This window comes from Salmo trutta, chromosome 26 (assembly GCF_901001165.1).
Source record: "Salmo trutta chromosome 26, fSalTru1.1, whole genome shotgun sequence".
Lineage (NCBI taxonomy): Eukaryota > Metazoa > Chordata > Actinopteri > Salmoniformes > Salmonidae > Salmo > Salmo trutta.
In genome coordinates, this window is record NC_042982.1 from 428,272 (window position 1) to 443,860 (window position 15,589).

The 15,589-nt window shown below is 42.9% G+C and overlaps 1 protein-coding gene across 2 annotated transcripts in view; it reads right to left on the reverse strand.

Annotated features, from left to right (window-relative positions):
- Positions 1–991: 991 nt before the first annotated feature.
- The window catches only part of ostn (osteocrin), a 42,783-nt gene continuing 28,185 nt past the window's right edge, over positions 992–15,589 (reverse strand). For both annotated transcript variants that reach the window (XM_029714269.1, XM_029714268.1), the window contains exons 4-5: positions 1,849–1,968; positions 992–1,395 (exon numbers count right to left, since the gene is read on the reverse strand). In XM_029714269.1, the coding sequence (XP_029570129.1) occupies positions 1,884–1,968 (85 nt within the window). In that variant the 3' untranslated portion in view covers positions 992–1,395; positions 1,849–1,883. The remainder of the gene's footprint in view (positions 1,396–1,848; positions 1,969–15,589) is intronic.

Below are 15,589 nucleotides of genomic sequence, written 5' to 3' on the forward strand. Positions count from 1 at the left end.
CCATTATATACGCTATCTTCAATCGGTCTGAAGAAAACGAAGATGGCTGTAACTCAAAAATAAGCGAGCACTGAGAAAGAAAACCCCTGCAGCTACCAGGATTCCCCGAATATCGCTCTGGAGGTGGTAAGAGGGGTTCACGGGGTGTCGGTATAGGCTGTACAAACTCACCACAGATTGTGGGAAAAAATTACTGGGTGATTGAGGTTTTTCAGAGGTGGCAGACAGTCTGAGCTAACTCCCTGATTTGCTCCATAATAGCCTTTAACCCATGGTCGTGGCGTTCCGTCAAGGAACTGAGCCCTTCCAAAAGGCCCTGTAGCAACTCCTGATGTCTCTCAATGGTGGCTCCCTGCTGGGAGACAGTGTGGCGGAGCTGGTCCAAGTCTGCTGGGTCTGTCATGGCCAGTTCGTACTATCAAGGCACAAGGCGAGACCCAAATGCAGACACAGGAGTCAGATGGTTGGAGTCTTACAATGTTTATTAATCCAAAAGCGGTAGGCAATAGAATGGTTGTGGACAGGCAAAAAGGTCAAAACCAGATCAGAGTCCAGGAGGTACAAAGTGGCAGACAGGCTCGTGGTCAAGGCAGGCAGAATGGTCAGCCAGGCGGGTACAAAGTCCAGAAACACGCAAGTGTCAAAACCGGGAGGACAAGAAAAAGAGAATGCAAAAAGCAGGCGAATGGGAAAAACGTTGGTTGACTTGGAAACATACAAGACGAACTGGCACAGAGAGACAGGAAACACAGCGATATATACACTGGGGGAATCAAGCAACACCTGAAGGGGGTGGAGACAATAATGAGGACAGGTGAAACTGATCAGGGTGTGACAGTCAATCTGCTTTCAACATTGTGAATTCAAATATAATCAATTCAACTTTACTCTGTCTTCTTAAGTATGTGTGTAAACTGTACTGTCAGCAATTAGCAATCACAGTACCAACTCAAAGTTGTACCAATACATAAGAGTAAAACACTTGAGTCAGTTGTTGTCTTATAATCATTTTTTAATGTCAAGGCCATTGCCACCCAGTCAGCCTTCAGTCAAAGTGAACAGACAGACCATGTGTGCATGTACTACAAACGAGCAAAAAAGGCAAGAGTGCCCACAGGCATTATGGGTAAATAAGTGTGTTGCTATGGTAGTGATGTGCTTTTTAGGACGTTGCCACACTGTATCCCTCCACAGTATCACCACTGAGGATGGGGAAAGGAAGTGGGGAGTTAGGGGGGGTAGTTTACATCACATCAGAACTATAATGAGGAAGTGATTTGTGCCATAGTGTACGTATGTAGGGTGATGGGGTGAGGTGGGGATTGGTAGGGAAAGAGGAGTGGTCGTAGGGTGTTGATGTGCTTTCCATGCATCTTCTACCTGTGGTAGAATCCCCTGTGGAAAATTGAGAAAATAGACACAGATTACCTTGGGTGGTCTTCAATGTCATGTCTTCAAAAAAAATGTTGTAAGAATAAGTTATTTCTGGTCTGATCCACTGTAGAGTTACTGTATTTGTAGCTACACTATGTATAAGAATGGACATGTTTTTCCTGACCTTGTGACCTGCTCCTCCTTATTGCCCATTATTAGGGCCCAGAGTTGTTCCTGGTCAGGTATGTTATAAGTCATTCATATTACACTGTTGTGTACAGTATATAATGGTGTGCGATATAATTGGGTCGTGTTCATTAGGCACTAAACGGAAGGAAACAGATTGAAACAGAGAGGGACTACCAAGACTTGCCCATTAAGAAACCCTATTTTTTCTGTTGCAATACGTTTTAAAACTGTTGCATTCCGTAATGAACATGACCCTGTGTACACCTCTGTGGGCTTGTCCTTTACCTGTCCAGGTAAGGGGATGGGTGGATGGGGGGGGTCTACCCTCGGCTGCTAGGTAGACGGCCCACTCCAATCCGGTCAATAGGAACACTCACTCGCCTCCGTGGCAGTTCAACAACTTTCCTGTTGGGGGAGATAAACTGTCACCATTTAACTTTCACTTATCCTATGGGCCTGGTGTTTCCCAGATACAGATGAACTAAACCTAGTCCTAGACTAAAAAGCTCTTTGAATGGAGAATCTCCATTGAGAATGCTTTTCAGTCCTTGAATAAGCTTCATCTGTGTTTGGAAAACTGGCTGTATTGTGTATCAGCCTAATCCTAGTGGATATTTCTAATATGAATATTCCATTTAGAACATGATTTCAATATATCATCAATCTAATTTGAATAAACTTGCAAATTGAAATGGATTTCAAATCAGTTTTATTTGTATTTACTGAATCAAACTCTTGACAAAGAATTGAATACATTGCATTGCATGACCTGGTAAATCAAAACAAAATGTTTTTGTTGTGAAACTGAAGCCAAATGTTCACATTGCGTGGACAATGATGTTCTTTTTAATTCTAATTTAATAATTGAATGCATATGAAAGTGTTGTTTCCCTTTGACATTTAGACTACCATGCACTGAAATAGGAAGGTTGCTGTCCATGCTGTCCAGGGGTGTTATATCAGTACAGTCATAATGCAACCTGCTACCTCTGTTACGACAACGGTCGTCATCTGACATGAGCACCTGTTGGTGGTCTTATAACATCGTCATGTTCATGTCATAGTGAAATGTCAAATAAAGTGGAACTCACTAATACAATATGTGCATTTTTCAACAAATGTTTTATTTGTAAATGTCCAGTAGGTAAACCTTTCACAGGTCTCAACATTTCTCATCAGTACCAGTATGACTAAGGCACCAAGTCCATACAAATCAAATCAAACCTTATTTTAAATGCATGATTGATTTGACGGTGAAGCTCTGATAATTCATCATGACTTGCACTAAATCTCACACAGTTCATTCGCTCAGAAGAAACAGCAAAGCCTTTATTCCACGATGCACTTGCCAATTAAAAGCCTGTTTGGATCTTCAACCAATCAAATCTGCCTGTGTGTAAGCTACAGCCAATTAAAGCAGCCAGTGTTTTGAACCTCGTCCAATCAAAATGGCCAGTGTTTGGGCTACGATAGAAAGATAAGAAATATATAATGTTGTTAAGTAATAAGTAAGAGAGAGAAGAGGTGTATATGTCTTTACTCATTTAGGAAAAGCAGTACAGCAGAGAGAGCCAAGACAATTAACTGTTCTTTAATGTTCTATTTATGCATCTTGCTAATGAGATTTTGGGCCATTGGGGACAGGTTGACTTGATGATGTAATTCGCTTAAAGTTGATTCAGATAGGTTGACATTCATATTGTTTTTCTCTGTCTGCGCACTCAGTATGTTACAAGTGGGGTGGCAGGTAGCCTAATGGTTAGAGTGTTGGGCCAGTAACCAAAATGTTGTTAGATCGAATCCCTGAGCTGACAAGGTAAAAATCTGTTATTCTGCCCCTGAGCGAGGCGGTTAACCCACTGTTCCCCGGGCGCCGAAGTTGTGGATGTCGATTACGACAGACTCCGCCACCTTTCTGATTCAGACGGGTTGGGTTAAATGCAGAAGACACAATTCAATTGTACAACTGACTAGGTATCCCCCTTTCCCTACAAAAACTCCACGATAGGATGGCATTATCCCTCATAGCAGTCAAGGGGCAGTTTCCTAGACACAGATTAAGCCTAACCCTGGACTAAAAAGCAGGTTCAATGAAGAATCTCCATCCAAAATGCTTTCCAGGATTAGCCTATTAGGGGCTTGACATGCTATTGGAGTTAGAGGTTTGTAGTACCGACTGGAAAGTTTCACTTGAACGACCCTCCAAGTAAGTCATAATTACAGATGGGAAGTGAAAATGTTGTTACCTGAGTTGCCGCCTTTGGGATGTTTCATCATTGATCTTTTCAAACAAAAGATGACAACAAATCAAATCAATATGGATAACGGATCTAGTTTGACTATTGTACATTTTAAGAAAGCTAGCTAAAATGTTATTGGTTGAAGAATTGTTCCGACTTCAAAACCACTTGAACAGAATCATGACAGAACAGAAACTTCTTAATTGAAAAGAACATACTGAGCGTGGTTCAGTCTGGCTTTAGATCGGGGCACAGTAGCACAACTGCAGCTATGGCAGTGGCAAATAACATCATTAATGGACTTGATAAAAAGCAACGTTGTGCTGCTCTGTTTGTGGATTGATTCAGTTGACCATGAACTGTTGCTAGCTAGACTCAGAAACGTTGGCAGTAAATTGGTTTAGGGACAGAACACAATGTGTATATACTGACAATCACAAGTCTAGCTTTCTTGAGATTAATAGAGGTGTGACCCAGGGTTCCATTTTAGCACCTGTGTTGCTCTCAATTTGTATTAATGATTTGGGAAATGGGATGCAATGAGTAAAGTTACATCTATATGCAGATGATACAGTTATATATTCATGTGCTCCTTCTCTGATCCAGGCTGTTGAAGAGTGCCAGACTGCTTTTCATTCACTGCAGGCCTCCCTTTATGAATCCAAGATGGCGTAGCAGTAAGACGTCTTTTGTCCTCGTCTTGTCGTAGCCCGTGTATATATATTTTTATATATTTTTCTTCGCATATCTTAAAAAAAAATTCTAAGCCCTTACTTAAAAATACTCTCCTGCAACCCGCCTCACCCAATGTGGTGTGGACCTACTTTTTCTCTAAAGTATTTTTCTCTACCTCTTACTAGAATCTCCAACATAAGCTAGCCAGCTAACTAGCCAGCTAACGGTCCTCAGCTAACCTTTAGCTCGGAAAGCTCTCGCCAGTTTGTACAACGCGATTCAACCAGAGCATACCGGACCTATTTTTCTCTCCATATCCCTGGATTCCTACCGCAAGCTCTGAACCTTCTCACCTTCCGACCTTCGCAGCTAACGTCCCCTGAATGCTAGCTGTCTAGAGCACAACGGACTGTTAGCTTACGAGGCCCATTGAATACATTCCGAAGCTACTAGCTAGCAGTCAGCTATCCTTTGCTAGCGGTCATCAGCTACCTTTATCCCGGACAACTCTCGTCAGTCTGTACAGCGCGACTCAAACCAGAGCTAGTCGGACTTATTCTTCTCCATATCTCCGGATTCCTACCGCAAGCTCTGAACCTATTATTTTTTTTTATTATTATATATATATTTTTTTTCCCACCTAGAATTATAGCAGCTAACGTCCCCTGAACACACAGCCACTAATCCGCGGCCTGCTAGCTATCTAAAGCACATTGGACTGCTGGCTTTCTTTGGCCACTATACATATTTTGCCAATTTGCCTGATTTACCACACGATCCCTGCTGATCCGTTCGCTGATGAAACTGCACAAGGAGGCCACAACAGACTTTCCTCCATCGCGTCGCCCCTCTAAGGCCTTTCTGTTAGCCTGCTAGCCCGCCGCTAGCTGCCTGAAGCCACGCACTGGACTCTTATGATCACCCGGCTACGCATGCCTCTCCCTAACGTCACCATGCCTTGTCCATTGCTGTTTTGGTTTGTAACTATTGTTTTATTTCACTGTAGAGCCTCTAGCACTGCTCAAAATGCCTCGGCTAACAATTTAGTTCCACCTCCCACACACACAGTGACATCACCTGGTTTAATTGTTATTTCTAGAGACAAAATTTATTTTATTATCCCTATATGCACAGGTTTACCCACACTGTATTCACATCCTACTATACCTTTGTCTGTACATTATGCTTTGAATATATTCTACCGTGCCCAGAAATCTGCTCCTTTTACTCTCTGTTCTAAACGTGCTAGACATCCAGTTCTGTTAGCCTTTAGCCGTACCCTTATCCTACTCCTCCTCTGCTCATCTAGTGATGTAGAGGTTTAATCCAGGCCCTGCAGTGTCTAGCCCCACTCCCATCCCCCAGGCTCTCTCATTTGTTGACTTCTGCAACCGTAAAAGCCTTGGTTTCATGCATGTTAACATTAGAAGCCTCCTCCCTAAGTTTGTTTTATTCACTGCCCTAGCACACTCCACCAATCCGGATGTCCTAGCCGTGTCTGAATCCTGGCTTAGGAAGACCACCAAAAACCTTGACATTTCCATTCCTAACTATAACATTTTCCGACAAGATAGAACTGCCAAAGGGGGCGGTGTTGCAATCTACTGCAAAGATAACCTGCAGAGTTCTGTCTTTACTATCCAGCTCTGTACCCAAACAATTCGAGCTCCTACTTCTAAAAATGAACCTTTCCAGAAACAAGTCTCTCACCGTTGCCGCTTGCTATAGACCACCCTCTGCCCCCAGCTGTGCCCTCGACACCATATGTAATCTGATTGCCCCATCTATCTTCTGAGCTCGTGCTGCTAGGTGACCTAAACTGGGACATGCTTAACACCCCGGCCATCCTACAATCTAAGCTTGATGCCCTCAACCTCACACAACTTATCAATGAACCTACCAGATATAACCCCAAATCCGTAAACACGGGCACACTCATAGATATCATCCTAACTAACTCGCCCTCCAAATACACCTCTGCTGTTTTCAACCAAGATCTCAGCGATCACTGCCTCATTGCCTGCATCCGTAATGGGTCTGCGATCAAACGACCACCCATCACCACTCTCAAATGCTCCTTAAAACACTTCTGCAAGCAGGCCTTTCTAAACGAACTGGCCGGGGTATCCTGGAATGACATTGACCTCATCCCGACAGTAGAGGATGCCTGGTTGTTCTTTAAAAATGCCTTCCTCACCATCTTAAATAAGCATGCCCCATTCAAAAAATGTAGAACCAGGAATAGATATAGCCCTTGGTTCACTCCAGACCTGTCTGCCCTTGACCAGCACAAAAACATCTTGTGGCGTTCTGCATTAGCATCGGATATCCCCCGTGATATGCAACTTTTCAGGGAAGTTAGGAACCAATATACAGTCAGGAAAGCTAAGGCTAGCTTTTTAAACAGAAATTTGCATCCTGCAGTACAAACTCAAAAAAGTTCTGGGACACTGTAAAGTCCATGGAGAATAAGAGCACCTCCACCCAGCTACCCACTGCTCTGAGGCTAGGAAACACTATTACAACTGATAAATCCACTATAATTGAGAATTTCAATGAGCATTTCTCTACGGCTGGCCATGCTTTCCACCTGGCTACCCCTACCCCGGTCAACTGCCCGGCACCCTCCACAGCAACCCGCCCAAGCCCCCACCATTTCTCCTTCACCCATATCCAGATAGCTGATGTTCTGAAAGAGCTGCAAAATCTGGACCCCTACAAATCAGCTGGGCTAGACAATCTGGACCCTCTCTTTCTAAAATTATCTGCCGAAATTGTTGCAACCCCTATTACTAGCCTGTTCAACCTCTCTTTCGTATCGTTTGAGATTCCCAAAGATTGAAAAGCTGCTGCGGTTATCCCCCTCTTCAAAGGGGGAGAACCTCTAGACCCAAACGGCTACAGACCTATATCTATCCTACCCTGCATCTCTAAGGTCTTCGAAAGCCAAGTTAACTAACAGATTACCGACCATTTTGAATCAAACCGTACCTTCTCCGTTATGCAATCTGGGTGCACCTCAGCCACGCTCAAGGTCCTTAACGATATAATAACCGCCATCGATAAGAGACATTACTGTGCAGCTGTATTCATCGACCTGACCAAGGCTTTCGACTCTGTCAATCACCACATTCTTATTGGCAGACTCAACAGCCTTGGTTTCTCAAATGATTACCTCACCTGGTTCACCAACTACTTCTCTGATAGAGTTCAGTGTGTCAAATCGGAGGGCCTGTTGTCCGGACCTCTGGCAGTCTCTATGGGGGTGCCACAGGGTTCAATTCTTGGGCTGACTCTCTTCTCTGTATACATCAATGATGTTGCTCTTGCTGCTGGTGATTCTCTGATCCACCTCTACGCAGACGACACCATTCTGTATACTTCTGGCCCTTCTTTGGACACTGTGTTAACTAACCGCCAGACAAGCTTCAATGCCATACAACTCTCCTTCCGTGGCCTCCAACTGCTCTTAAACGCAAATAAAACTAAATGCATGCTATTCAACCGATCATTGCCCGCACCTGCCCCCCCATCCAGCATCACTACTCTGGACGGCTCTGACTTAGAATACGTGGATAACTACAAGTACCTGGGTGTCTGGCTAGACTGTAAACTCTCCTTCCAGACTCATATTAAGCATCTCCAATCCAAAATGAAATCTAGAATCGGCTTCCTATTTCGCAACAAAGCATCCTTCACTCATGCTGCCAAACATACCCTCGTAAAACTGACCATCCTACCAATCCTCGACTTCGGCGATGTCATCTATAAAATGGCCTCCAACACTCTACTCAACAAACTGGATGCAGTCTGTCACAGTGCCATCCGTTTTGTTACCAAAGCCCCATACACTACCCACCACTGCGACCTATATGCTCTCGTTGGCTGGCCCTCACTTCATACTCGTCGCCAAACCCACTGGCTACAGGTTATCTACAAGTCTCTGCTAGGTAAAGCCCCGCCTTATCTCAGCTCGCTGGTCACCATAGCAGCACCCACTCATATCACGTGCTCCAGCAGGTATATCTCACTGGTCACCCCCAAAGCCAATTCCTCCTTTGGTCACCTTTCCTTCCAGTTCTCTACTGCCAATGACTGGAATGAACAGCAAAAATCTCTGAAGCTGGAGATTCCCATCTCCCTAGCTTTAAGCACCAGCTGTCAGAGCAGCTCACAGATTACTGCACCTGTACATAGCCCATCTGTATACAGCTCATCTATCTACCTCATCCCCACACTGTATTTATTTATTTATTCTGCTCCTTTTGCACCCCAGTATCTCTACTTGCACATTCCATCTTTTGCACATCTACCATTCCAGTGTTTAATTGCCATACTGTAATTACTTTGCCACCATGGCAAATTTGTTGCCTTAATTCCCTTATTTTACCTTATTTGCACTCACTGTATATAGACTTTTTGTTTTCTTTTTTTTCTTCTGTATTATTGACTGTATGTTTTGTTCATTCCATGTGTAACTCTGTGTTGTATGTGTCTAACTGCTATGCTTTATCTTGGCCAGGTTGCAGTTGCAAATGAGAACTTGTTCTCAACTAGCCTACCTGGTTAAATAAAGATGAAATAAAATTAAATAAATGGCCTCAAACTGGCCTTGAATATACAAAAAACTTAATTCATGACCTTTACAAGAGCTAGAACTCTGCCAGAGAACGTTAGAATTGTCACATCTGGTGGCTTATCCATTGAAAAAGTGTCATCCTACAAATACCTAGGTATTTGGTTGGATGACACGTTGTCCTTTAATGTGGATAATCTTGTGACAAAGTTTAAATTGAAATTGGGTTTTTTATTTTCGTAACAAGGCATGCTTCCCACTTATGGCTAGAAAGAAGCTTGTTCAGGCCTCTTTTTTCTCTGTAATTGATTATGGTGACTGTATATGCATGCAACCTCCAGAGACTGGACTCTGTTTACCATGCATCCTTGCGCTTTATTACAAATGCCAAGTCACTCAACCACCATTGCACATTATACCAAATGGTAGGTTGGACCTTAGTTTATATGTGCAGAAAGATACATTTGTACGTGTTCATCTACAAAGCCCTTTTGGGTAAACCCCCTCTTTACCTCTGTAGTCTGGTCTCCTTCACCACCAGCAGTTACCATACCCGGTCTGCTAGGTGGTTGCTACTTAAAGTCCCCAGGACATTCACAGTATTAGGCAAGACTGCCTTCTCTTCTTGTGCTCCAGACGCATGGAATAATATACAATCCTTGCTTCATCTAGATATGTTAGTGCCACTGAATGAATTTTAAATATTAATGGGAGACTCTGTTATGGAGGAGTGTAAATGCTTTTTTTAGGCTTGATCATGTTGTTGTATTGTATTGTTGTAGGTTTTAATTCTGTAATGTATGGAATGTTGCTGCCTTCGTGGCCAGGTCTCCCTTGAAAAAGAGACTGGGTCTCTATGGGCTTTTCCTGGTTAACCTCTATGGGACCGGCGGGACGAATTCGTCCCACCTACGCAACAGCCAGTGTAATCCTGTGGCGCGATTTTTAAAACGTTTGAAATGCTATTACTTCAATTTCTCAAACATATGACTATTTTACAGCTATTTAAAGACAAGACTCTCGTTAATCTAACCACACTGTCCGATTTCAAAAAGGCTTTACAACGAAAGCAAAACATTAGATTATGTCAGCAGAGTACCCAGCCAGAAATAATCAGACACCCATTTTTCAAGCTAGCATATAATGTCACAAAAACCTAAACCACAGCTAAATGCAGCACTAACCTTTTATGATCTTCATCAGATGACACACCTAGGACATTATGTTATACAATACATGCATGTCTGTTCAATCAAGTTCATATTTATATCAAAAACCAGCTTTTTACATTAGCATGTGACGTTCAGAAAAAGCATACCCCCGCAAACTTCCGGGGAATTTACTAACAATTTGCCAAATTACTCACGATAAACGTTCACAAAAAGCATAACAATTATTTTAAGAATTATAGATACATTACTCCTCTATGCACTCGATATGTCCGATTTTAAAATAGCTTTTCGGATGAAGCACATTTTGCAATATTCTAAGTACATAGCCCAGCCATCACGGGCTACCTATTTAGACACCCGGCAAGTTTAGCCTTCACCAAAATCACATTTCCTATAAGAAAAATGGTCTTACCTTTCCTGTTCTTCGTCAGAATGCACTCCCAGGACTTCTACTTCAATAACAAATGTAGGTTTGGTCCCAAATAATCCATCGTTATATCCAAACAGCGGCGTTTTGTTCGTGCGTTCTAGACACTATCAGAATGCTAAATCACGGTCGTGCGCATGGCGCAGAACGTGACAAAAAAAATTCTAAATATTCCATTACCGTACTTCGAAGCATGTCAACCGCTGTTTAAAATCAATTTTTATGCAATTTATCTCGTAGAAAAGCGTTCATATTCCGATCGGGAATCTGCAATTAGCTAAACAGCCGAAGGAAAATACTCCACGGGGGCAAATCGCGCACACGCCTAATTCTATTGTCCTCTGATGGGACACTTGGAAAAGGAGATCATGTGTTTCAGCCTGAGGCTGCCTTGTCATCGTTCAGGTTTTTCCCGGGTTCTGAGAGCCTATTGGAGCCCTAGGAATTGTCACGTTACAGCTAAGATCCTGACTCTTAAATAAACAGAAGCAAGAACAACAACACCTTGTCAGACAGGGTACTTCCTGCATGAAACCTTCTCAGGTTTTTGCCTGCCATAGGAGTTCTGTTATACTCACAGACACCATTCAAACAGTTTTAGAAACTTTAGGGTGTTTTCTATCCAAACCTGAACAATAATATGCATATTCTAGCTTCTGAGTTGGTGTAGGAGGCAGTTAAAAATGGGCACATATTTTTTCCAAAATTCTCAATGCTGCCCCCTAGCCCGTAGAGGTTAAATAAAGGTAGTTTTTTTTAAGAAAAAGAAAAAGACTTCCATCCTCCCAGTTTCCAACTTCCCACAAGCACGTGAATGCCCCATTGATGCCTTTTACGCCTGCTTTAAGGCAAGCAACACTGACGCATGCACGAGAGCACCAGCTGCTCTGGATGACTGTGCAATAACGCTCTCAGTAGCCAATGTGAGCAAGACCTTTAACCTGTTTGGGATAGGGGGCAGTATTTTCACGGCCGGATAAAAACCGTACCCGATTTAATCTGGTTACTACTCCTGCCCAGAAACTAAAATATGCATATAATTAGTAGATATGGATAGAAAACACTCTAAAGTTTCTAAAAACTGTTTGAATGGTGTCTGTGAGTATAACAGTACTCATATGGCAGGCCAAAACCAGAGAAGATTCCATACAGGAAGTGCTCTGTCTGACAATTTGTCGTCCTTCTGTAGCATCTCTATCGAAAATACAGCATCTCTGCTGTAACGTGACATTTTCTAAGGCTTCCATTGGCTCTCAGAAGGCGCCAGAAAGTGTAATGGGGTGTCTGCAGTCTCTGGGCGAAGAACAGCAGGAGTATTTGTGAGTGGTCAGGCTGGGAACAGTGACACTGGAGATGCGTGTCCACGAGACTACTCCATTTTTTCCTTTAAGCCTTTGAATCAATACAACGTCTCCCGGTTGGAATATTATCGCTATTTTACGAGAAAAATAGCATAAAAATTGATTTTAAACAGCGTTTGACATGCTTTTAAGTACGGTAATGGAATATTTAGAATTTGTTTGTCACGAAATGCGCTCACCCGTCACCCTTCGGATTGTGACCTGAACGCACGAACAAAACAGAGCTATTTGAATATATTTGTTGTTGAAGTAGAAGTCCTGGGAGTGCATTCTGACGAAGAACAGCAAAGGTAATCAAATTTTTCTTATAGTAAATCTGAGTTTGGTGAGGGCCAAACTTGGTGGGTGTCAAATTAGCTAGCCATGATGGCCGGGCTATGTAGTCAGAATATTGCAAAATGTGCTTTCGCCGAAAAGCTATTTTAAAATCTGACACCGCGATTGCATAAAGGAGTTCTGTATCTATAATTCTTAAAATAATTGTTGTTTTTTTGTGAAAGTTTATCGTGAGTAATTTAGTAAATTCACCGGACGTTTGCGGTGGGTATGCTAGTTCTGAACATCACATGCTAATGTAAAAAGCTGTTTTTTGATATAAATATGAACTTGATTGAACAAAACATGCATATATTGTATAACATGATGTCCTAGGAGTGTCATCTGATGAAGATCATCAAAGGTTAGTGCTGCATTTAGCTGTGGTTTTGGTTTCTGTGACATATATGCTTGCTTTGAAAATGGCTGTGTGATTATTTTTGGCAGGGTACTCTCCTGACATATTCTAATGTTTTGCTTTCGCTGTAAAGCCTTTTTAAAATCGGACAATGGTTAGATTAACGAGAGTCTTGTCTTTAAAATGGTGTAAAACAGTCATATGTTTGAGAAATTGAAGTTATAGCATTTTTGAGGTATTTGTATTTCGCGCCACACTCTACCATTGGATATTGGTGAGGCGTTCCGCTAGCGGAACGTCTGTCCCAACAGGTCAACATTCACAAAGCCGCGGGGCCAGACGGATAACAGGTATTTGTACTCAAAGCATGCACGGACCAACTGGCAAGTGTCTTCAGTGACATTTTCAACCTCTCCCTGACCGAGTCTATAATACCTTCATGTTTCAAGCAGACCACCCTAGTCCCTGTGCCCAAGGAAGCAAAGGTAACCTGCCTAAAAGATTATTGCATCATAGCACTCACGTCGGTAGCCATGAAGTGCTTTGAAAGCATCAACAGCATCCTCCCGGATACCCTTGACCCACTCCAATTCGCACACCGCCCCAACCGATCCACAGATGACGCAATCTCAATCGCACTCCACACTGCCCTTTCCCACCTGGACAAAAGGAACACCTATGTGAATGCTGTTCCTTGACTACAGCTCAGAGTTCAACACCATAGTGCCTACCAAGCTCATCACTAAGCTAAGGACCCTGGGAATAAACACCTCCCTCTGGAACTGGATCCTGGACTTCCTGACAGGCCTCCCCAGGTGGTAAGGGTTGGTAACAACACATCTGCCACGCTGATCCTCAACACCGGGGCCCCTCAGGGGTGTGTACTTAGTCCCCTCCAGTACTCCATGTTCACCCACGACTAAGTGGCCAAACATGACTCCAACACCATCATTCAATTTGCTGACAACACAACAGTGGTAGGCCTGATCACTGACAACGATGAGACAGCTAATAGGGTGGAGGTCAGAGAACTGGCAATGTGCTGCCAGGACAACATTTACATTTACATTTTAGTCATTTAGCAGACACTCTTATCCAGAGCAACTTACAGTAGTGAATGCATACATTTCATACAATTTCATACATTTTTTTTCTGTGCTGGCCCCCTCTGGGAATCAAACCCACAACCCTGGCGTTGCAAACACCATGCTCTACCAACTGAGCTACAGGGAAGGCAACAACCTCTCCCTCAATGTGAGCAAGACACAGGAGCTGATCGTGGACTACAGGAAAAGGCGGGCCGAACAGGCCCCCATTAACATCGAAGGGGCAGTAGTGGAGTGGGTCAAGAGTTTCAAGCTCCATGGTGTCCACATCACCAACAAACTATCATGGTCCAAACACACCAGAAAGTCGTGAAGAGCGCATGACAAAACTCTTTCCCCCTCAGGAGACTGAAAAGATTTGGCATGGGTCCCCAGATCCTCAAAAAGTTTTACAGCTGCACCATCAAGAGTATACTGACCGGTTGCATCACTGCCTGATATGTCAACTGCTCGGCATCTGATCACAAGGCGCTACAGAGGGTAGTGCGTACAGGCCAGTACATCACTGGGGCCAAGCTTTCTGCCATCCAGGACCTATATAATAGGCGGTGTCAGAGGAAAGCCCCAAAAATGTCAGAGACTCCAGTCACCCAAGTCATAGACTGTTTTCTCTGCTACCGCACGGCAAGCGGTACCGGAGCGCCAAGTCTAGGACCAAAAGGCTCCTTAACTTCTTTGGGATAGGGGGCGGTATTTTGATGTCTGGATGAAAAGCATGCACTCTAAAGTTTCTAAAACCGTTAAAATAATGTCTGTGAGTATAACAGAACTGAAATGGCAGGCAAAACCCTGAGGACAAACCATCAACAAAAAACAAAACATTTCAGCATATCATTGATTTCAATGCCTGGCACTTTTATAATAGGGCAAAATCGTCCCCGATTGCAGTTCCTGGCGCTTCCACTAGATGTCAACAGTCTATAGAAAGAGTTTCAGGCTGGTTTTTGGAAAAATGAGGGAGAAGTTGTAGTTTTTCTAAGTGGCTCCCATTTTGGCTGTAGTGTTTCCAAGCGCATGGCCGAGACAGTGCGTTCTTTTTGTTCATTTCCGGTAAAGACAATAACGATTCTCTGTCTTAAATTTTATTGTTTATTTGCATATTAGGGTACCTAAAAATTGATTATAAACGTTGATTGACTTGTTTGGATAAGTTTATTGGTAACGTTTGGGATTCATTTTGTATGCATTTTGAAGGAGGGATTATTGACTGAAGCGCGCCAGCTAAACTGAGTTTTATGGATTTAAAAAAGGACTTAATCGAACAAAAGGACCATTTGTAATGTAACTGGGACATTTTGGAGTGCCAACAGAAGAAGATTTTCAAAGGTAAGGCATATATTATATCGCTATTTCTGACTTTCGTGTCGCAACTCCCTGGTTGAAAATGATTTGTTATGCATTTGTGTGCTGGATGCTATCCTCAGATAATCGCATGGTTTGCTTTCGCCGTAAAGCCTTTTTGAAATCTGACACTTTGGCTGGATTAACAACAAGTTAAGCTTTATTTTGATGTATCGCACTTGTGATTTCATGAAAGTTTAATATTTATAGTAATTTAATTTGAATTTGGCGCTCTGCCATTTCACAGGATGTTGGCCAGGTGGGACGCTACCGTCCCACGTATCCATAATTAACAGCTTATACCCCCAAGCCATAAAACTGCTGAACAATTAATAAAATGTCCACTGGACTATTTACATTGACACCCCCCCTCTCCATTTGTTTTGTACACTGCTGCTACTCGCTGTTTATCATCTATGCATAGTGACTTCACCCCTATCTACATGTACAAATTA